Source organism: Crassostrea angulata, chromosome 2 (assembly GCF_025612915.1).
Source record: "Crassostrea angulata isolate pt1a10 chromosome 2, ASM2561291v2, whole genome shotgun sequence".
Classification (NCBI taxonomy): Eukaryota; Metazoa; Mollusca; class Bivalvia; order Ostreida; family Ostreidae; genus Magallana; species Magallana angulata.
The window spans coordinates 43339351-43365289 of NC_069112.1; the positions used below are offsets into that span (position 1 = coordinate 43339351).

The 25939-nt window shown below is 31.9% G+C and overlaps 1 protein-coding gene and 1 pseudogene across 1 annotated transcript; both read left to right on the plus strand.

Moving 5' to 3' along the window:
* LOC128174371 (multiple epidermal growth factor-like domains protein 10) overlaps positions 1-25939 on the plus strand; it is a 346250-nt pseudogene that overhangs the window by 10477 nt on the left and 309834 nt on the right.
* On the plus strand, positions 1603-10651 carry LOC128172418 (plancitoxin-1-like). The gene is made up of 8 exons (XM_052838218.1): positions 1603-1719; positions 2375-2552; positions 3116-3197; positions 6043-6204; positions 6299-6451; positions 6549-6637; positions 8317-8439; positions 10406-10651. The coding sequence occupies exons 1-8, from the start codon at positions 1622-1624 to the stop codon at positions 10637-10639; spliced, it is 1119 nt and encodes a 372-aa protein (XP_052694178.1). The 5' UTR covers positions 1603-1621; the 3' UTR covers positions 10640-10651.

A 25939-nucleotide genomic window follows, 5' to 3' on the forward strand; every position in this document is an offset into this window, starting at 1 on the left:
ATACTAATAAAGGCGTTCACCACTTATTGATTGAATTTGTGCAATTATCTTAATATACTACCCATGTCAATGTTTTTTTTGTATTGGTAATGTAACAGCTGGTCAAAGTAGACTGAATGTATGGAGGTAATCAATTTTAATTGATTTGCAGGAAGCGTTTAACAAGACATTAATCGTGGGGGAAATATAGAAAAGGTACTTCCTAAGGTCAGCTATAAAATGTAACAGATTAAAAGTCTATTTCAATGAAAATATATTAAAAGATTGCAAGTAGCAAGAATTATAAATTAATTATACAACATTTATCCTAATTTAGTAGTTCATGTTTATTTTTCGACAAGAATCACACGTTATTGAAATAAATGTATGTTTCTGCTGGTTTCTATTCTAGTATACCTGTTTTGTTTTTTTGTTTGTTTTTTTTTTTTGCTTTAAAACGACTATTTGTGGATTTTTTTCTTTCTCCAGAAAACAATACAATATAGTCACTTGTCTAAATCACTTACTTTTCCTGATAATTATTTAACTAACCAAGCATTCTGAGAGTATTGCATAAGCAATACAGGTCCCCTACCGGTTTGTAGAAATTTGAGAAAACAATGCACTGATAAGCAGAATATCATTTCTTATCGTCTTCTGTACCCCAACTAAACAGACCAACCAGAAACCTAACCCAACTGTTTTTATACAACAACAAAAAAAAAAAAAAAAAAAAGAAATAAAAAACGAACTTTTGATTAAATTTACAACACAATGCTTGACACTATTTTATAGAACTTATTTGTTTGTTAGAAACAATAAAAGGAAAGGTCCAAAAAATGCACGATATTATTACTGACTACATACTTTCCTCGTTTATTCAATACACACCGATCCCGATCATAAAAAAATTGGAATAAAAAAAAAATAATTTTTATCGAAAATATGTCAACAAGACCCTACAAAAGTGTAAAATTTAATCCATAGTTTTACATTTTGAAGCTGTTCAGCAATTTTCATATTATTCCTCAAACGCATAGATAAAAGAAAGTGTGGAAAACTGAAGTGAGACAGATAGACGGACGGACTGACGGACGCAGATGAAAGCTATAGTCCCCTCCGGTGAAAACCGGTAGGGGGCTAATTATAAAACCTAATTATCAGTCTAAATTATAAACCAAAAACTCCACAATAGCTTGGTTATTTACAGTTATTTAATACAACACAATGAATTATTTCTTTAGAAAATGTCTGATATTTATGTTTTTTTAAATCACGTAAAAGGGTTATTCAGCTTATGAATTAATTTCACAAAATTGGTAATACACGTTAGAGGCCAAGTGTCGGCTATCGATAATCACGAAATATATTATTTTAGAGTAGCATGCAATTTGTACGAAAAAACAGCCTCTTGTATCTGTTTTTACTTTTAAGTTATTGGCTACGTAAAATGAACCAATGAACTGGAATGTACACATTGTAAAAAAGGAAATTATTGATTAATACGTAAAATTAACCAATGAATTGGTATGTAAACATTGTAAAAGAAATAATTAATTAAAACAGTATATATAAAACACACGAAGAGAACACAATTTAATATTGTACCTGTACGATGTAAGATACACCGTACGACATCAACATGAAGCAGCTTCTCTGTATGATAATCTTCCTGGGTTACCAGTGCTATACTTATTGCGCTATAACTTGCAAGGATCCGAATGGAAAGGATGTTGATTGGTAAGACTGTATCACGTTTTGTATGGAAAAAAACATTTCTGTTGTTTTTCCGTGGTTTTGGTATATATATAATGAATTAATTTCTTTTTTTCTGTAATATGGAGTAAAGATAATGTCAGCTTATTCTTTGATCAAAATATTAAAACAAAAATGGAAGTTTTAAAAAAAAATGTGTTTGACAATGTTAAATTTCTTATATTTAACATCGTACGTAGATGACAATAATCCTTGCAGCAGCCAATATAATTTACATGTATCTTTTCGTGAAAAAAACCTTCAGAAAGTTTTTAAAGTGTCACAAATTTTTGGCTAGTAAATGTTTAATGAGATATTCTTCTATTTTGCCAAAGTCAACATATTTCACTGATGTAAGTTCATATAACTATTTATTAATCAATGGACTCACATTGCAGACCCAATATTTTACGATATGTTGTAACATCAACTAATTGTTATACTATTTATTTAAAAAAAAAAATCCTATAACTATATTGAGTAGGCACAGATATATTTCTTAGAAAAATAACATTTTCCAATTTTCAATTTGAAAGTCAGTTTCACTTTATAAATTAAACAAATGCCATACGTAAAAGTAATGAAATAATAGTGAGTCGTTAAATAACATACCTGTCTTTACTTATTTCATTTATATTAGGTTCATCGTTTACAAAGTCCCAAAGTTAACAAATGCCAGGAAGTATCCTGTTCTGACGACAGGAACTGAGTTTTTCTACATGGATACAACTTCACCAAAATTTAATTATAAAACCACAGACATCACGAGCAGTACTCAAAACCCCGTGTACGAGACACTAAAACCTTTGTACACAAACGTGAGTGTATATATACGTAGTTCCTACTTAGTATACGTACGAGAATATTCCTGTTCGTCCTTGATTGGAAAAAAAAACTACACATATGGCTTCACTAAGATATACTATATGTCTTCCAAAAAGTGTTAACAGGGTTGTCTGTAAAACGGCATTTGCTCTTGTGACATTCACGTTTCAAAGGAAAAGACAAAGATTCAATGAATTTGAGTGAAAATTAAAACAATTCAACATCAGGTTAATGATCATCGCGTAGCGATAGTACATATTGACAATACATGCATAATGCATTTTAGAAATTTGAAATTGGCGAAACGTTGGTAGCATCTGAATCTTAATCAGACAGATATCACATACTCGTAAAATGTTAACATACATGTATAAAAACTAACATGCAAACAAAAACGATCCTTGTTATTAACCAATTATAAACGGTACAATCTTGAACGATTTCTGATCAATAAATGTCCACACGTTAAAACAAACTTTAGGTCTAATTACAATTAGAGTGAATACTATGTGAGGAGATATGGTGTCGTTAAACTGTATTTGTTTATTGCTTTTAGTCTCCAGATGTCCAGACATATGCCATGTATAACGATCAACCCCCAGATAATTCAGCAGGGAGTAACTATGCTCACTCAAAAGGTAAGTTGTATGGTATTTTGATGTATAGTGTGACTCTCAGACCGTTTGAACTACTGGCGCCAGTTTGTAATTTTCCTGAGTAGAGTTTAAGGTTTCCAAGGCTAGATCGGCATAATCTTCGCTATTTATCTCGTTAAGACATGGTGTCGAAAAAAAACAAGAAACTGACTTGTTAACTACTGCCTGTGTAAAAAATCTTTGGGTTGATCTTCGAGTGCAGTTATCATTCAAAAGGAATTATATTGATAAAACGAGCTTAAATACTGGCGCCATATGGCTCAGTTGAAATAGAAACTAAACAAAGTGTTAAGGGTTTCAGAACCGATCTTCGGTCTAATTAATTTATATTTTCTCTCATTCCGTCATATTAATAACTCTTTCACAGCTAAAGCAATTAATTTTGCCTTTGTGGTTCATAATTTCATTCATTTAAGTAGCAATCATTTTCGTAATAATTGAGAAAGGTTTTCTTTTTGACTGACGCTACACTAGATCAGATGGATATGGACGCGTATCTTATGCCTATTCATCTGATTTGTTCAGGGGTTCACAGTTTTAACAATTTAGAATTTGAGTTAGCTGAAGATGGTCGCAAAGTAATCTCACAAGTTGTATTATGATTTTTGAGAAGAAATTGTTCAAACAGTGTCACTATATATTGCTTTCTTAAAAATTCAACTCATCATTGGACCCACGTAATTGTACTGGGTCATACCTTGAACAATTTAGAATCTAAAATATCTAAACTCTTTTTACACAATAATAGTCTCATATATTGTGGAATTGAAGAACATAAGCAGTAGATTTTAAACAAATTACTTATATACCTTTCTGTTAAACTTTGAACCCCTCCAGAGGCCCAGCTATGTTATAGGTGCCACTTTTTACAATTTAGAATCATTGCTTAATATACAAGCTTTGATGTGAATATTTGTATTTCTGGTGCAGGGATTTCCCAAAAGAAGTGTTCAAAAGTCACCTACCCTATATTCACTGTTTCTCTGCTCCTTATAGGGGTATGGTCACGATTTTGGTCATTTTTTTTTTCACTTTTAATGTTTACAGTGATTCAGTAAAGCATATTTAATAGGCAACCAAAATTTGATTGTCATTCGTTGAGATACAAGCGAGTTTCAGAGTTTAACATGCTTTGCTATGTAAACAAATCATTTGTTAACATTTTTGATGTTAAAAAAAAACCTCAAATTTTATACTAAAAATGGATGTGTTAAACATTAAGAAACATTTATGTATGCCATAAAATTATTAGAAAGAAATAATAAGTTTCAAAAAGATTTTTACTTGTAAATTGAACATATGTAAACAAAACAGGACACGAGCCTTGTTTACTTGACAAGGAATTGTGAGCTCTGTATCTTCCTTACAACTTACCGACTGACTCTCAAATTTCATTTGGCCAGTAAAAATGCATTCCTCAGGCATTGTTACTAATAAAAACAAAAATAGAATTTGACCAAAATCGTGACCAAAATGTTTCCAAGTTGTATTTATAATGTAGCTGTATATTACACGTTGAATCATTTGGTTAAAATGGTAAATATATACAACGGGGCGTAACTCAAGTTGCTCGCTATATAGCGCCACCGCATCGCCAAGCTCTCGTTATGAGATTTGCCAAGGGTTAATGGGGAGCGAAACCCTTCGCTAGCCAAGAGAGACTAGTGCTTCTAGAGAAAAAAAGTAAAAATAAACTTTAACAGACAGTCGGACGAACATACAGACATACAGAACAAAAAGTTCACTTGAACCTTCGGTTCAGGCGAGCTAAAAAACGGGCCATTTTTTTTAAACCTTAGCTGATTTCCTTTAAAACAGGTCTATTTAACCCTCCCTTTGAAATGCACGACTGGGTGAACAAGAAGAAAAAAACCAACAAATATAAACCAATGCAAAAAACAGTTGTATATTTTTAAATGACCCAGATATGGTAAAATAAAATCTGCAAACAAATATTCGATGGACTATTATAGTCATTTCATGCACATCTTTTACAATTTTATGCTATGCTATGCTATGAGATTTGTATGCTATGCTATGAGATTTGTATGCTATGCTATGAGAAATTGAAATGAAGGGCTTAATGATATGGTATGGTATGGTATGCTATGGTATGCTATGAGATTTGATCTCCATACACAGAAGAGTTCCATACATTTCGAAGTAAAATAATAAGAAGCCAAAGTTTATCACAAATCTATTATGTGAACATTTATTTTTTCAAATAAAAACATTTAAGACCAAATTGAAATAATGTTGTATGCTATGCTATGGTATGCTATGATATGATATGACGAATGCGATTCTATGAGATTGTATGCTATGGTATGAGATTCCAATGCTATGCTATGAGATTTTAATGCTATGCTATGAGATTTTAATCCTATGCTATGGTATGATGTATGTTGTAAAAGATATGCTTGAACCGACTGTAACGCATTCAAGTGATAAGCATATAATGGAGATAGCGATTTTTAATGAATGTATATTCTAATTTATTATTTATTTTTTATTTATTTCAACTTTGAGCAATAAGCTCATCAGCATTAAACATAATAACACTTATAAACATATGCGAGGCACGCAAAATGCGAAGCCAGTAGGCTTCAGAGTCTCTGCAGAGCGTGCACTCTCGCTATGGAGAACAACATACAGCTTTCATATATGTTTACATCATATAAGATATTGTTAGATACAATAGATATATATAATACTGAAATTATGATTTACCAATTGTAATAGAAAAAAACAAATTCTATAATTTTAACTAGAGCAATGAATTAATCAGTTGTTGTCTTTGATCTTTAATACATTTAATGTAATTCAGGTTCACTAGCGTTTGATAGGACCGAAGGCTTCTGGATGGTTTCGAGTGTACCAAGATTTCCTGCAAAGAAATCCAAGAGATATAACTATTCAAATAATCAAACAAGATATGGGCAGACGATATTATGTGTCACTGTCAGAAAGGCAGTTGAAAATGATCTAAGTAAACATAGTTACAATATTTTGAGATCTATTTTTGATAAGCCGATTTCTGGAAAATTCTTTTTTACTCAATATTGTTTTTTTGTTTCTTGTAGAAAACATATTCGGAACAACACATCCGTACATATATGACAGAACTAACTTCGATGTCAATACTTTGAACAGACCAAGTACTAGTCATGTTGGTTTGAAATCTCGTGGAAATGTTCAGTTGAAAGTACTTGCAAAGTCAGCTACATTTAAGGAAGGTGAAGCCTTGAAATGCCTTTTTGAAAACAAATAACTTGTATTTAATATTTAACATTTGCATTTGCAAATTTAATCTGAAAAAAATATTTATTGTAGACATTTATGAGAAATGGATAGCACCAGAACTGAAAGATAATTTTTTAGCTCGGACATGGAGACCAAACCCTAAAAACACCCCTCCACCAGTATGACTTATTAAATTCTTGCACAACTGAACACGATAATTGACATAAATAATGTCATCTCATAATAGTAAAATATAAGAATTCATGATAGGTTGTTTTTATACCCCCGCTCCGAAGGAGAAGGGGGTCTACTGTGTTACCCTTGTTTGTCTGTCTGTCTGTCCGTAACAAACATTCCGGCGCATTTTTCTTAGCAAATATTCCTTACATATGCTTGAAATTTAAAAAAAAAAATATTTTTCAAGGCATGCCATAATGTGGGTAGACTGAGTTTTTTTGTACAAATTGAACCATTGTACATTGTTTAGCCTAAAACAAATTTATGTCAAAGATTTATCAGCAACTATTTTTTGCAGATGTTTGAAATCCTAACACACTATTTCAATAGAAACGTTATATCGTTGGATGTATTTTTCATATCAACTGGACGTCACCTTTCTTTATTAATAGCGACATTTAAAATTGTTAGCCTCAAACGCTGTAGATTTAGACCACTTGATAAACAGGTTGTGTAAATTGTCAAAGAAATATTTTCGTCCCAACTGGATGCGAACTTCCTGTTAAATGCCCACCTTGCTGTTATGCATGTTCACATCAGAGAGGGGATATTGCTAATGAACATTGGCTTACAAATATCTTGTTAATTATGATAAGGATTGACGTCTTTCAACAAAACAAAACATTTTTAGCAGTGAATACAGTCGACATTTTTTAAGTTCAGTTTAAAACTACAAATGCTAGGAAATGATTTTATTTGAAAACCTGGGTTAATTCTTGCTCTGTAGCTACATGTTTGTTAAAACATTTTTTTATTAAATATATTCACAGACTACTTTAAATGATATTTAAAACCAATTTGTCAAGTTCTTTTTTTTTTAAAGGACTAAGTGCGGTTTTATGCAATTTTTGCCCCCCAAAATCAAAGTTTTAGAAAGAGCTTTAAAATCAGGTGAAAGATAATTAAAATCATATTGGAAATAAAGGTGTAAAAGGTTATCACCACAGTGACGTCATAATGTAGAAATGACGTCATGAATATTGCATTATTTTGATAAATTGATGTTTTGTAGCAAAATATGGGTGTTTTCCGATGGTTATTCGACTGGGAAACATCGAGCGCAGGCTTGCTCAAGTACCATTTTTTAGTATAGTATGTATAACTATCTGAAGAAAAACATATGTTAAAATCGCACTTGAGCAGACCTGCGCTCTATACTTCCGAATGCAAAATATAGAGCAAAGATGAGAATATCTTCATTTGTTTGCAAATTTGCGGGAATTAGGTCATTTAGGTGACGTCATAGATAAACAGGGAGTGAGCAATGATGACTAAAATCATTATTAAAGTTATAGGCATCCTCTTTACAATGATTTGTAAAGATTTCATTTTTATACGATACTATTTAAAAATTGGTTGAAATCGGGGGCAGATATTTGACCATACCGCACATAGTCCTTTTATTACTAGGGATGTAATAAATATAATAGTAGATACCATTTACCCATATCACGTCTTGTATTAGCCCTCGACCAGTATCATCCCTCGGGTAAACTGATATTGGAGTCTCGGACTGATACTGGTTGTGATATGGAAAAGGGTATGTATTATTCTCTATATAATAATCCATAAAATGTATAACTTTATAGCAGTTTTATAATATATTTTAATTGTGTTGTAGGTAATAAACGTCAAAGAGGTTTGTTTTAACAATAACATCGCGTTCTCAGACGGAGTTGACCATTCTAAGTGGGCGGTAGCTAAACAGTCGCCTTGGATTTGTATCGGAGATTTAAACAGAGAAGTAAGTGTTGAAAACACATTAAAATCATATACAAAGTTACAATATCTTGTACAATGTTTTCTTACATTGTGGTTTGCTTGTTTTTTCTTTTTTATGGTATCTAAAACATTAAAACTATTCAATTGAATTATATAGATTATATTGTAATTTGAAGAAACAAAACCATAAGACAAAAGAGAAGTCGGTTTTGTGGTTAATGGATAAGTATATATTTGATAAAACTGATATTTTTCAACAAATGAATTTAAAAATTTGCAGATATCGTCATCACCTAAGACCTGAGAGAGAGAGAGAGAGAGAGAGAGAGAGAGAGAGAGAGAGAGAGAGAGAGAGAGAGAGAGAGAGAGAGACTCAATAAAGACATACTGTCTATCCACCAAAATAATGGTTTTTTGACAAAGCCATTTCAACAAACACATAAGTGGTTAAGTAGTACTGTAAAAACTTTGCTATATAAGTAATGTCTAATTTAGTAATTGAAGAGCCCCATTGGATAACAAGCCTTAAAGCTGCCATGGGTTATCCTGGTATGATATTTATGTTTCACATAAGTTTGTCTACAACATTTTAATTATTCATTATTGGATCATAGTGGTATATTGTTAAAGGGCTACTTTTAGCGGTTGTTTGTTTTCTCCGGTATTTTGCGGGTATGAAAAATCAGCAGATATTAGATTATTCACAAAATGCAATGATAATCATACCTACCGGTTGTATTCTCAAATGATGTCAGTACGGTACTCTGTAGTCTGTATTCGATAATTACCCGCTTTGAACTCGTAATGTCTTTTAGTTCAATTTTCTTTTGATGGAATCATTTGAAATATTCATACCTATTATACAAAACTTATATTCTATTCTACTTCACATACCTTCCAAACTACACACTCAATAAGCAGTATATATCATCCAACATTATCTATTTTTCATGTTACACATATCGATCTGCATTTGTAGATGATTGATTTCAAATGCTTGTATTAAATTCACGAATCTCATTTAAAACAACAACAGTGGTCAATGTGTACCAGACATTTTTCGGTACACATTGACCATGCGAAACTTACTACATCTAGAATCCACATGTGGCTGATTACGAAATGATACATTATCACCCTCATTACAGAGACTATCGGGGTGTGCTGGGGTAATACCAAATTTGTTTTAGTTTTTTTTTTTTGCGGTCTAATTTAATCGCAGAATTGGAAACGCTGAATAAAACTTTATACCTTTAAGTATCCAAACCACAAAAGTTCATAGCCTTAGAAAATACCTGTCCTACGGTTATTAATGAGTATTGTATTCATTGAAAGGGTTAGTAAACGATGAATTGGCATTCTTTCGTATAATGCAAATTTGTTATACGATAGAACAAGTTAACAAAACCCTATAGATAACATTTAAACCTTTAATAAAGAGAAAAAAATATGTATCCGCATGATACATATAGTTGACACTGTAATATATAAGCATAATACGTATAGTTAATACTGTAACCAAACTTTTATTCGCTTTAGAGAAGTTTTGAAGGAGTTCGCAAACGTTTCTTTGTCGTTAAAATTTATTGCTATATGTCTATTCTTGGGGCACGTTTGTTGTAACATTACACGTCTGGATAGGTGCTGTAAACGTATTATATTTAGCTTTTACAAATTTGGCAAAACAATAAATAAATAAACAAGTTAGCGTGGGTTATAATTATCATTTTTCTCAATGTGCGCATTAGAATTCATATATGGAAGGCATTTAACGATGTACTTTAAAAAGCGGAGGCCGCCAAATACGCTAAAAAGAATACACGACCAAGTGAAATACGTTGACAGTAAATGTCACAAAGAGAAAACGTTGCGAACTAACTTTTCCTCAGTTTTTCCCTGGTGAATTGCAAAATAAAATTAACCCAAAATGTCGATTTACAGAAGATGACATCAAAATGCACATTTTTTGTACCTTTTATTTACAACAGGAAGCACAAAAAAGGAGAGGAGGGTTGTCTGTTTGTCTAAAGGATGCAATAGCTGCCAAAGAATTTCGAGATCTTCACGACAAATGTATTAACTCCATGATTAAAACTGCCAACGCAAAGTTACCAAAGCGACCAAAACCACCCAAAAGACCAGTATTAGGCGTAAGAAAGAAACCTTTGAAAAAACAAAAAGGACGAAAAAGACCAACATTAGCCAAGAATAATCGCGGTTGATATAAAACTGTAAAAAAGTGTTTAATATTAAAGGTTTATCAAAATCAATATTTACATTTTTATGTTTATTCACATTTAATGAAAACAGGAGTTTCAAGGACGACGGACCCAATTTCATTTGCGCAGATATATCGCACAGCTTAAAAGGTCTTTTGATTGTTGCATGACGTCATTGAAAGCACTTCGGAATTTTTTACCATTATCGGTTATAATATTAGTGTTATCTGATGCATGGTTTTACCAATATTTCTTGATTTATACTTGTGTTTAAAATTGGATTAAAATACGAGGGTTGTCCAAACAGTTCGTGAACACATGTAATTTTGTTCAAAATAACGTCACCATTATCAAAAAAGCATTATAATATTTTAATATAGAGTATAATAATGTATATGTAATAATCAGAACAAAGTACACTTTTGTATTGGAATTATCATTACCATAATCTGAAAATATTTACCCTATTCACAGTGTACCGGCTGAACACAAAAATTCTCGGAATATGAAAATTTGTACAGTATTTTGAATTTCTCGCTAAATGCCGCCATTTTCCTCTCATTCTTGCTTGCTCGAGACAAAAAAAAAGTCACCTGTGTTTGACCTATGACCACCCAATACTTGTGTACACAAACCGTCGTATGTGAAGATGTGAACTGATAATTGGGATGATTATCTCGTTATAAATCCGTAAAAAGATACCCTTTTAGGTAGTTTTGTGCATTTGCTGCCCTAATTGTATATATTGGTAATCATCAACTCTTACATGATACTATATGAAGTTGGAAAACATATACGATTCATGAGAAAATTAAAATTAGAGGCGGCGGTAATATACAAAATCTAAAGGTAAGCTAACATTGTGCATGTCAAATACAATGTGTGTGTTATTTATTATTTGAGATCTTTTTATTTTTAGCACCAATGACAATTCGCAAAAAATATTACGTGAAAATTAATCTATAGCTTTATAACTCTGATTTGCAAAAATTAGTCGACGTAAAAATTTCCAGATTTACGGTATATATACATTGGCTATACATGCCGCATGGCCAAGTCTGACGTTATTCTATATTATTTCTATAACGTCGTAGTCCTGTGTTTACCTGAGAGTAATATGCTGCATTCGCCGTTTTGTCATAGGGTACAGTCGCATACTCCATGAACATATCGCTTGTGCCACTTTTGTATAAGTAAACTTGAATTTTTTCGATGTTTTTCATGTTTCATCTATAGTTTGATTTGTTTCTATTGATGTTTTAACGCGCTGTTCCGTGCGGTCAGCTGACGTTGGTTTTTCGAGCATTTTTAAAGACATGCTCTTGCCGTATTGTCATTTTAAGTCCTCTGCTAGTTTTAAAATAGCTTCAAATGACGTATGAAAATGACGTACCTCATACAAGCTACATCTTTTACAATGGGTCGTGCGCACTATCCGCGTCCCTTTCATGCATTAAGGTTTTATTTTAATTTTATGGAAAGCAATCAAAACTACTTTAGTTCGATTTGAAATTTTATGACAAAAATTTAGATATACAATATGTATAAATTTGAACTCATCTAAAATAACAAAAACGCAATTGTTCTACTGATTTAATGTTGCCATATATATACGGACATTGACTGAACTTTCTTTTAAGAATTATATGCAAAAGAAAAAAAAATAAATTCATTCATCCAAATTAATTAAAAAGAACAAACATACCCTTAAAAAACCAAAAATAAACAAAGATCCAACAACAAACAGATAAGTCAAGCAATCAAAGAGAATAAAAAAAACAAATTAACAAGAAAAAAGAAAACGACCACCCCCCCCCCCCCAAAAAAAATAAACAAAACAAAACATTTGAAAAAAGTACATAAAACTGTTAGTTCACAGAAATGTTTGTTACATTTTGTCTTTTTGGATTCCAGCATACAGATGACATGAAATGTGTTCTACGGAATCCATGTAACTACCAAAGGCATCGCCTTCTTGGTTAGCAACAGCGGCGGTATGTCGTAATGGTGTATCGTCTGTTGACTGGTTCTTGTGGTTTCTTCTTGAAATAGTCAATTAGATTAGATATTAAAACTTTTATCAAGTACACGCATTTAAATGTACAAAGCAGCAGGGACAGATTACAAAAAAAACCAAACAAACAAACTTTTATGTCCGTATCTACCTTTCCATTCTTTGGTAAATTATAAGTACTATTATTATGATGGTCGCTAAGCCGAGGGCACCAATCAGACTGTAGAACCCAATATTCCTCTCATTTAATCTCCCATCTGTAATGTATAATGAACATCAGAAATAATATACATAGGTCATGTCTAATATATGAATGCTCCCATGAGAAAAGGGTCCTTATGACGTTTTGTATAAAACAGAGAAATAACGTCATATAGAAATAACGTTATGTCAAAGAAAAAAAAAGCTCGTCTGATAGCCAGGTAGAAAACAGCGGCGCTGTAATTTTAAATTGTCACTTTGTTTATGAGCACGTCTCTAAATAGTAAGTTATTGATCGTCCATGTATCGTGCGTGTCGTTTGTCAACACTAACGTTGCTACCACTGTATTTTTTTCTGTTTTTTTTTGGGGGGGGGGCATTCCGAGAAAAAATCGACACCTCAAATGATTGAAGAAGATTTATGCTTTTTTTCCTTTCAAATGGACAACACTCTTGACGTTGTTTAATCCGCAAGGTTTACTCGCAAGTTTATTGTTTTATGTTTACAATAAAGGTAAATATGTGACATTAAAAAAATTATGAAAACATTTTCAAAGGTAATTAATATTATAGAGACCACTCACCGTACACCTCTACTTCACAAAGGTCACTCCATACATTTCTATAATAATCGTGAGGGTAGACAACTCCTGGTAGTCTCTCGTTGTAAAAGATGACGTATAGTCCATTTACAAAACAGTTTGTTGTGAAGACAGAAGGTATTGTGTTTCTTGTGAAGTTCTCGTCCTTGAAACACAACGTTCCCTGTGATCTATCCGTGGTATTGGAGACATAGACGGAGAATCCAAGAACATAGCCTGCTATGAGCGACCGAAACTGGTCATCTGTACAAGACGTTATTGATTCAGTGAAAAACAATTTTATATGATTCTTTTTTTTTTACAATATCAACTAAATATTGCTAAATATGAACTGTACTATAGGCGCAATATATAACACATTCTCCATGCACCTATCGACTAAAAGAGCTATATAGTTTAACCAAAACTTACATAGAATGCTATATTTCATATTTCTGCCATCCACATAAATTTTGATCAACATAGCATATATCATCAAGTCGATATAACTATCTCGTCAAGTCTAGATAACTTTCTAGTTTCTAAATTGAAACCAACTTTTTGTTGGGATAGCTATCTCGATAGTTTATCTTGCCATTCACAAGACAAGTTAGGATACGATATTTGATAATAATAGAAATTTGAAACTCATTACCAAGGACTCCTTTGATCTACATAGAGGAACATAAATGAAAATTATAAGGCCTTCCTCAAAATATATAAATATGCTGAATTTTATTTTTATTTTCCCTATTAATACACTGTAAATTTATAAAGTTGCACTGTCCTAAATACATTAAAGTACATGAAACTAAAAGTGTTGTCTAAGAATTGAAATAATCATTTATTTTTACCTTTTTTTCCTATTTTGGTGAATTCTGCTTTATCTTAATAAATTTACTGACATCATTCATAACTTATTAAAACATAATAAATAGTTTTCTGGATTTTAATCTTTGATCGTATGATTTAATTTAATTGATCAATTTTCAAGGTGTCTAACGCTCTATAAGTCAGTTAATTTACATATTCATTTTTAAATTGCAACTGCATATCAAAATTAAAAAAGATAATTAACCAGACACTAACTTATGTGCAATTTGGTCTATTTCATTCATATTTATATATACATCACAAGTGCTTTTCTATAAACGTAAGGGAATTGAGTAATGAGTTTCGAAATTGTTATACATGTTTTATCTCGTTTTGTGGATGGCACCATATGCAAATCCAACGAATTCTGTCAAGATACAAGATAAATTATCTCATCTTGTCGAAATAGTTATCGCAACAAAATATAATAGCGTATGTAAACTAGACAAAAAAGAAATCAAAGTTTGTTGAGAAACAAGAAAGGTAACTTGACTTGACGAGATAGTTATCTCGACTTGATGAGATATGCTATGTTGACTAAAAGTATGTGGATGGCAGAAATATGCCACCATAGAATACATATGCAAGTTTCATTTATGTGTCGTTTAAAATAACAACACAACCATAGTTTATTATGATATCAAATATAATGGTGTTGGTTAACTCTGAGAATTCCCTGAGAAAAAAAAAGTTGAGTATTATTAAACCATTTCTACATGCAAACAAAATTATGATAACGTATTTTGAACAGTTCAACTGGTGTTTTAAACAACACTAATTGTATACCAATGTGAATTAAAAGTACTGGACAACGATTTAATATCAAGAGTTATATAAAATGTTCAGCAGCTATCGTATATCATTGTTGTTAGGAATAGTTGTCTGAAAAAAAACCTATATTTAAATAATTAAAACTTCCTTGTTTAAAACTATATACTTTTATATGTTTCAGCGATACGATTGTGCTAACAAATTTGAATTCAGTCAGTGCCACATATTGCATGAGAGAGTGTGCGGCGAAAAGGGCGGTCTTAACCATCTCTTAAAAACTAAGCACGTATAATCCAAACAGTAAAGAACATGGAAAGGCACCTCATTTTTGATAACCATGGTGGGTAGATAACATGAAACATTTCTCAAGTTACTCTAAAATGCCTAATCCCTTTAATATCTGACCCTGAAAAAACTTCATATAATTTAGAGGAGCTATACATACAAATATTTCTTCATCGTGCTAGCGCCTTCTTTAACACAATATTTTATATTGTTTTGTCTCGGACTAGAATGTCGCGACGTCATTGGATGAAACGCGTCCGCCTCGCCTTCTATGGACTTTACCGACCCCACAAAATTCTTTAAACAGCCAGTAACAAACCTAATAAGTAATATTGGAAATCATTGGTTTGTTTTAAGGATATGTGAACCTGACAAAAACAAGTTCACTGCGCAACGCAAACTGTCGTTTGGCGATGAGCTGTCGTATTTCCACATCGACGGTTTATTTGCTTAATTTAAGGTTTAAAACAGTAATACAATAGTGTCAGTTTATAATATGATAATACTTATAATACTACATAAAATATCATTTATATCAACACTATATCAAAAGGTCTTACTTTTTTAATCATTTACAAACATAAAGTTAACGACATACTTGCGCGGATTTCCGGTAATTTCCCAAATCTTGATGTAAACAACAAGTCGTAATGACAAAAACTAATGAATATCATTAGTGTATGACCAATTTTGCGAATAAAAACCGATGCCGGATGTCATAAAAAGGGAGTGAAAAGAAGGAGGAGACCATACACCAGTTCCCTGTGATCTAAACCTGTCATTTGCAAGCAGTAAGCATGGTAGGTGTGTTATCATGACATGTGCTATTGTATTATGTTAGTGTTACAGATTATTATGCTCGTATATTAACCAAATATATATTTATACAGCTAGAATGTTCACTGGAGGAAATAAATCGCCAAAGCAGGGTATGACCCGATTTGCGTTCAGTTGGGCGATTTCATTAATCTTGAAAAGGGAACATAACTCGCATGTCTTACTAAATGTACATTACTACATTTAACAATTACTAATCAAGTGTGTTTCTTAATTCGATAGATTTCTTCCAAAACATCCGATCAAAAGTATAATATACATGTATGTAGCTGTTACAAAAAATTCATCTACCCCCACCCCCCCCCCCCCCCCCGGATCTCTGCCAATGGATGAGTTCATTTGTTGCATGAACGGTAAAGCAAGATTTCGCGCCTAAATGTCTCATTCATAGTTTTTGCGCGCCGAAAGGTTGACGAGTCCGTTGGGATCATGCAAATACCCCGTGGCACACCATGTGTTTACATCACAGGCACGTAGCATCGGGGGTTGGGGTGAGAGAGGCTGTTTCCCCCTCCCCTCTTTTTTGACAGCTGGCACTTTTCTTAACTCTATAGGATAAATGGAAGTATCGTGGATTTGCCCCTCCCCCCCCCCCCCTCCATTTTTGTAGGAGCATGCAATAATGAAGCTGCAAATAAGGAGTTCTAATTTAATTAAAGTTACATTTAGGGTCTTTTTGCGAATTAAAGAATTCACCTTTTTTTAATTGCTTGTCAAGATGATTTTGATGAAGCTGCCCACACACATTCAAAACAATACGTGTTTATATATCCTCTCATATTTCATAGTGTTCGAGGTTTTAAAAAATGCCTTTCAGTTGATTTTGCAATTAATATACCAAATACAATTTGAAAACAAACGACTCTTTACTCTCCAGCTTTCAAACTTACATGCACTTGTATGATATGTGTGCATTTCTAAAAAATTGAATTAATAAAATAAATGAATTTCAAGTGATATATATGAACATGTTCTAGATCGAAGAAAAGACTAACATTTCGTCTTAAATTTGCACGTTCCATTTATAAATTTATGATCAGCAGCGAAAATTAAAATTCATTTCTGGTAAGTTAGTCTAATTAATACATGCATGCTTCCATTAAATAATTATGTTTAGTCAGGCAAGCTTTTTGGAAAGCTATTACTTGTCATTTATAAGATTCATAATGACGGTGACTATACCAGAGTTGTCCGTCCTGAAGTAGATAGTGATGTGATGTATACTGTGGATACTGGTCAGGTTAACCCACCAGGTGGCGGTTTTTCTGCTATATGATACAGCACATTGACCAACGTCCAAGCTCAGGTCAGATTTACGTCCGTCCACAGCGTTACTGGCGTCATATCTGTCGTCACCTGGTTTCAATTGGTACTGCTGGTATACTGGTTTGTTGAGGGCAACGTTAACTGTCAAAAAACACACAACCCAAAATAAACAACATTATATACATTTACACATTTAAACTTACATTTACTTCTGAACGATCTTCATAAACAAAAAACAAATAAAGTGGGATTTTATTTGATTTGTCCGAGCAGTTGTTGTCATTTTATGTTATAAAAAGTCGAATCTTGTAACTTTTTTTTTTTTTTTATTAAAACCTGAATGTATCTAAAACATAATTTTCATATGAATAACTCTACCGAACCATAATTAATGATGTTATTTTTTATCATAATATATTTATCTAAAATAGTTTTAAAGCAATATATGTCGGTAATAAAAAAGGTAATACGGTTTGTGAAAATAACAAACAAACAGTATTTAGGAAATAAGTAAACTAATTAGCAACTTATATAACATACATGTACTAGTAATGAACAATACAGGTACATTTTAGATAACCGCCTCATTTAGAATGTATTTATGTAAAATGGAATATTACATTATATCCTAACTTTTTAATTAAATTTCAAATGAAAATTGCATTATATGCATGTAAACTCACAATAACCCAGTGAAATCCACACACTACACACACTACTATCAATAAAAACATGGAAAACATATCTATAGGTAAATACATCTAGTGAGTTTAATTATATTCTACAACGTAAATGATTATGCCGGAATATATTTCACAGTTACTCTTTAATGCGGACATTAATGAAAACAATTACTGAATACAAAAACTACAGATAATATCTAATTAGCATTATAGAAGGATTGGCGAGGGAACATGAATGTTTGAAGTGATTGGCCAAGTCACCACTGGTCTCCAGTTACTTAAACTCAAACGTTATATAAAAGCAGCCTTGACTATGAAAACAGTATTTGCGACGCATGTTAGCGACACACGTTCATATAATCTCGCAAAAACTTATTTCGATGTGATTTTTTAAATTTTCATTTACTTTCTATAAAAACAATAAAGGTTCACCATTCCTAGCACATGATATATGGCCAACATTGACCACTGTCCAAGCTCAGGTCAGATTTACGTCCGTCCTAGGCATTACTTGCGTCATATCTGTCTGTATCTGGTATCATTGGGTATTGCTGGTATGCTGGTTCGTTAACAGCAACTTTAAATGTCAACAAACACACATCCAGCACACATTTTACACATATAATACTATCAGATGTGGTATAAAACACATTTAAATTTTGATATTATTTCTCAAACAGAGGAATTAAAATTGTTTCATTTATGTATTGATTCTTTTTTGATTATATAAAATGCCATTCAGTAAAAGAGATTTACAGAAAATTATAAAATATTAATACACATAAGCATCACGATTATATAAATAACATGTGACAGTTAAATTGTTTACACAGTATACATGCATCCATATTGAGTGTTACACATGTAAATGCATGTATATTTATTAAGGTTGTAAAATATATTAATATACTTTAATGTTAAATACGGAAATCTGATCGGCTTAGATGCAGTTGATAATCCGTTCTATTACCCTCTGCGTTAGCAACACACTTGGCAACGGGAAACATAACGAATTGTTACGTGCGCGTAAATGATGGGCTTACGGTTTGTTGAAGAAGTCAAGTCATTTCTATAGAAAACAGTAATTTTTTCTTTAAAATTATGACATTTTATGCAGTTGATAATCCGTTTTATTACCCTTTGCGTTAGCAACACACTTGGCAACGGGAAACATAACGAATTGTTACGTGCGCGTAAATGATGGGCTTACGGTTTGTTGAAGAAGTCAAGTCATTTCTATAGAAAACAGTATTTTTTTATTTAAAATTATGACATTTTATTATAATAAAATAAGCAGTGCTTGTTTGGGATGATACACGTCATTTGACAATGGTTTTCTGTGGTGTTGATTCCGAATGTTACCCTCTAACACAGGCACTATTTATATATTATTGATAAGCAGTATATGTACATATCCGTCTTGATTAGAATGCTATACACTGTACGTTAATAAAAATATTAAAACTAGAACTTTTTTTGTCTTCAACAAAAAGTGAGGGCTTTTCGACAGCCCCAGTTTCCCTTTTTTATTTAAAGTGTCCAAAAAAATATCTCTATTCTATTTCCAAATTTTCTAAACGCCTCGGTATAACCAGTTGCTTAGAGAGGAATTGATGAGTACTGCAGTGTGAAAAGAAAGATAACTCCAGAATTTAACAAGAAGCTACACCTGTAATATTCAGAAGAATATTTTCAAAAAATCATTCCAAAGTAAGTATTCATTCCTTGGAGGCAAAACTTGGTATGCTAAGAGTATTTGTTCTCTACATTCTTAGAGCAAAGCGAGATAACTCTTCCAAGAAAAAAATTTGAAATTTAAACAAGTTGTGATCTTTAGGCCCTTCAAACCCCTATAAGGAGTCAAAAAGTGGCCCCTCGGACCATAATTTTTAAATTGTACTCTTTATTCTGAACTATTAACCGAAATGATTTTGAAAATCGGATGAATAATAAAAAAGATACAGCTAAAGGGCTGTTTTTAATACTGATCCCTACAGATCCCTTATTTTTCAGAAGTTCTTTTCCAGGACCTTTTCCGGTCTGCGCATTAGGTCCCTTATTGTAAATACAAAATATAAAAATATTTGCTTGATAACTGTTTGAGAAAACGTTACACGCGTGATTTCAATTTAACATAGAAACTCCCATAGACAATTTTCATCGGCTCATAAAACCGGAAGTACTCAATACTTTTCAATGAAACTTTGACTATATATTAATTACTTCTATCCTATTTATATTCAGGCGTCAAATAATTTTTTAATGGTCATTTGAATTTTTTTTGTTTTTTCATCCCCCCTTTTCTAAAATTTAGGACTTAATATCTCAAAAACGGTAGGAGATAGAAAGTTGTCTACGCTTACAATTTTGTACAACTATTTATGATAAAGGTAATTCTAAAATTTGAGTGCTCTACATTAAAGAATAAAAAAAGAATTGAGTTTCAAACATTTTTTGCAATTTTCCTTGTAAAAACCGTAAGTACCGGAACCGGAAATCGAAAACCTTACATTTCATATATTGATATATTTGCTTTAAGACCAATGTGTACTTGTATCAGTATTTCTTCCAGTTTTCAAAAAATCGCTGACAGAAATTTGTCTTAAAATAATAATAATAATAAAAAAAGACAAAAACAATAGGTCTTTTCGACCGAAAGTCGAAAAGCCCTAATTAATGAAAACTTTTATTCAATACTATAGCAAAGTATGAAGACATCATGCAAATGTAATCTTACCATAAGCCTTTGAAATCGCCAAAAGTCCCATGTAAAAAATCACAAATAACATAGTTATAAGCGAATGCATAGAGTGAAATTTAAATTCAACTACACCATATAGTAACTGACCGAGAACACTATGATACAGGAATTATAACAGGAAACAAAAGTTTAGTACGAAATCTGTGGAGCCGAAATATATTATAAGGATTAAATTAACTTAAAGATATCTTTCAATTTTTTTTACCCTAAACATAAATTAACATTTTTTTAAAAATAGAAATCCAATATATTTATTTTGAACTTAAAGTAGCTTGTAATTCGAAGATGTCTTAATAAAAAATGCACATCTACATAGTGCAAAATAAAGAAGAAATCTGTCGTCGTAGAATTCCAGAAGAAAAGTACTATTGAACATATTTAACGTTAATGAAAAATAATTATACAACTTCGATCGATAGAGAGAGAGAGAGAGAGAGAGAGAGAAAGAGAGAGAGAGAAAGAGAGAGAGAGAAAGAGAAAGAGAAAGAGTTCTGTGAATATTGATTTTATAAGTAATCTAGACTTAAACATATAAGTATTATTTGCAGGAGCTAGTTAATCGTTCTGAATGAAAACAGCTGACAGATACTGTTTATTAAAATTCGTTGGGGCCAATTTTCATGGATTGCTTAAATTTTACACGTTCGAAGGACGTAATTTCGTGTATTTTCGTATATATACAAGAGAAATTATGACTTTATAGCCCTAGTTTATTACTTTGTTGGGGTGTATATTTGTAAATGAGAGGTAGCCACGAATTTCACGAAATTTGTCCACCACAAAATCTTATGATTTCACAGTACTCTACTTTTACAACCTGCAATATGATTTTCTAAATTTAGAAATATATCAAATGAATAAGTCAATATCAATATTGTTTATTTCATTCTTTTTTGACAGGCATTTAAATTTAGAGTTAATAGTATTTGATCTGATAAGCAGATCGTGAGAAGGAAATGCATATCAGTAAAAGGGGCAAACAATGTAATACAAACTGGATTAAAATACGTATGTTGCATTGCTTCAAACCATCTAACTTAAGGAAGGAGTCTTTTCTGGTTTTCGACTTGTTAAACGTAAATTTGATTAATTATGCATTAAATGAACATGAAAAGAAATACAAATAGTATATTTTTCTTTTTTTTACAATCATACATCGTGGCGTAGAAAAAGTAATCAATATTTAGAATCTAACAAGGACTCTATTTTTGGTGTAATATTGGCGTAAGGAAATAACACATGTTTCGCAATTCAGAATTGCTGCAGATTAGTTATTTTGTTTTAACATTTTTAAAACATGTTTAAAACAATAACAATAATGTTGGATTTTTGTTTAACTAATTAGAACTAATAATATGAAACCTAGATTTCAGAATATGTTTTTAAAATAGGATTTTCCTATCAAATTACAATTTTATAAGTTTATAAGTGCCCATTGGGTACATTGATTTTTGTAAAATAATCACTAAAATCAGTTTTTCTCTCTTACTAAATGGTCAATATAATAGTTTTTCTGTCAATTTATAACTTTATATCAAGTCTTCATAATACAAAAAAATCAGAAATATTGTATTATTGGAAGCATAAAAAAATAATCAAAATTTCTTCAAAATTGAAGAAAATTAGAGGAAATTCGGGCTAAGCAATATCAATTATAGTATAAATATATTTTTTTTAAATTAGTAGTATAAGCTGATAAACATTCTGATATTCTATCATTTCATCAAAAAATAGAATATTCAAATCTTAAACAAATGTCTACAGAACTACAAAGCGTTACACTTAATTTTATCATCCCTTACGTTGAGAAATAAGGTAGTGACCTTGACTTGACCTTTATGAAAAACAAAAAAGTCAAATCTGATTAAACTGATATAATCATTTGGAAATATGATCTGTTTGTCTGTGTTAACATTTTATGAATTTCTTAATATAAGAAGTATGTTTGATGACGATAAGAATCCTTCCTGAGCTATATAACTTGTTGATACTACATATTGTAACTTAGCTTTAATAACTATATTTTCGCACAAGCGTATTTTTTTAAGTATTTAAACATTGCAGAAATCTCATTCCTTGATTATGAAAATGTTTGATGAAAAAATGGTATACTAGCTCTTTAGTTGTGCGACAGCTAAGTACTTTTGACATTCTGGACAGGCTTCTAGTATCACCGTCTTCTGTATTATGGTTACTAAATGTGACATGGCTCTTTTTTTTATTTAAATCAAGCCATTCATGCATATGTATATATGCATATGTAGGCGAAAGCTCGAATCGCACACACCCAAAACCATCCGGCTACTTTTCAGAAGACTACAACTATGGTTGGTGTATGGTTATAACAACGACCAGCTTTAAGTAAACTCTCCGGAAAACAGTCCATTGCAGCTAAAAAGCAAGTATTAGTATTTGTTATAGTTCAAGTGCAAGGTGTTGTCCGTTGCAAGCCATGTGAACATTTCTCAGTGTATGATGTACACAGGATCAGCCGTTGTTTTGCTACGGGTCACGCAGACCGTTAAAAAGATAACAAGTAATAGCTTTCCAAAAAGCTTGCATGACTAAACAAAATTATTCAATGGAAGCATGCATGTATCAATTAGGCTATCTTATCAATAAAAAATTTAATTTTCGCTGCTGCTCATAAATGTTTTAACGGAACGTGCAAATTTAACGAGGCCGGGTCTAATTTGTTCTGCCCTAGATTTTTGGATGAAACTTTTTACATGAATTTCTACTGAGAAAATTATTATTTTAAGATTAAAAAATAAGACATTTACCACACCGTTTGTTTAGGGGGTCATCTCAAAGTGTGTTAATCTTTAATATAGGAACATATGGGATTTTGCTTGAAATGTATCAATTTTGCATATTTTTTTACATTTTTTCAAAACTTCTACCCTAGGGATTTCTTTTTCTGTTCGACATATTAAAGTTATTGCTAAAAGGCATCAAATGGTCAAACAAGATATCTGTGAGCCAATGCTCACTAGTGATACCCCCGCTCTGATGTGAATATGCAAAATAAGCAAAGTCGACATTTAACAGAAAGCTGGCATCCGATTGGTACAGAAATATATCCCACAATATGGCATGCCTAAACAAATAGTGTGTTAAAATTTCAAGCATCTGCGATAAATAGCTGCTGAGAAATCTTTGACGAAAATTTGTTTGAAAATGTTGGTTAAAAATAAACAAAGTCATTATTTAACAGAAAGCTGACGTCCGATTGGTACAGAAATATATCCCACAACATGGCATGCCAAAACAAATAATGTGTTAAAATTTGAAGCATCTGCGATAAATAGTTGCTGAGAAACCTTTGACGGAAATTAGTTTGAAAATTTTGGCTAAAAATTAACAAAGTATTCATTTAACAGGAAGTTGACGTCCGATTGGTACAAAAATATATCCCACGAAATAGCATGCCCATACAAATACTGTGTAAAAAATTCAAGCATCTGCGATAGACGGTTGCTGAGAATTCTTTGACAAAAATTTGTTTGAAAATTTTTGCCAAAAATAAACGAAGTCGTCATTTAACAGGAAGTTGACGTCTGATTGGTACAAAAATATATCCCACGATATGGCATGCCTATACAAATATTGTGTAAAAATTTCAAGCATCTGCCATAAAAAGTTGCCGAGAAAACTTTGACGAAAATTTGTTTGAAAATTTTGGTTAAAAAAAAAGCAAAGTCATCATTTAACAGGAAGTTGACGTCCGATTTGTACAAAAATATATCCCACGATATGGCATGCCTTAGCAAACACTATGTAAAAATTTCAAGCATCTGCGATAAAAAGATAAATGCGACAGAAATTTTTGTTACGGACGGACAGACAGACGGACAGACAGACGGACGGACGGATGGACAGACAGACACACAAGGGTAAAACAGTATACCCCCTCTCCTTCGGAGCGGGGGTATAATAAAATAAACCTTTTACCTCCTGGTTTGTTCCAGGGGCCTATCAAAGGTGATTTTTGCATGCCCAATTTCCCAGATTCGTCAGATAATGGCTATTTTTTACTTGACAAAGGCGGAAAGGTGATCTATATAGTATTATTAAAACATTTAGACACATTCCAGTAATAAATATAAATATATATATATATATATATATATATATATATATATATATATATATATATATATATATATATATATATATAACATCACATATTAAGGGTCATTAATATAAAATTTATGGTTACTGTCTTGAAATATATGAATTAAGCTATATTTAGGCGGGTTAAAAAACATGACAGAGGGCTAGGCCTGCTGAACCCTCTTCACGTTTTCGACCCGAGCCCAAATATAGCTTATACTTCCAGACAGTTATGTTTATTCCACAATATAACATTAATTTTACGCATTAAAAGAGCTATTTTCAACACATTTCGCTGAATGTCTGCAGTTGAAACTATCACGCCATGGCGTCAACCAAGCAAAAAGATGACGTCACAATACAAATGAAACGCTGCGCGAAAGCGTGCGTACTCGTTCTGTACTCGGCCTCGTTAAAGCAATATGAATAGTCGTCAAACTTCTCATACATATATTATGTTTACTCGTTCGTTTCGTAAATAAACAAAAATATACCTGCACAAGAATAACTCCTTACAATTTTGGCATTTTAAACCGCGTGAGATGATGCCCGAAAGATCAGAAATTAACTTCCATGTTCGACAAACCTGAAATATAAAAAATGATTTAAAAAAATATTACGCTTTGTAACATGTTATTGTGTTAAATGTTAATATTTGCGCTTATGCTGGATAACATCTAGTTCTCCATATATGTAAGATTCCAAAGCTTGATGGTTACGGGAAAGTCCAATTGGATGCACTAAAGTCCGTTAGTGGCGGAGTAACACCGTCTGTGACGTCATGTCATACCAATGACATGGGTAACGTCGAATTAGCAATTGAAAATCAGCAAGATAGGAGCGACAGGCTGTCAAGACGTTCGATTCATGATACATTCTGATAAAGTGAAGAAAAAGAGAATGACAAACAATCCG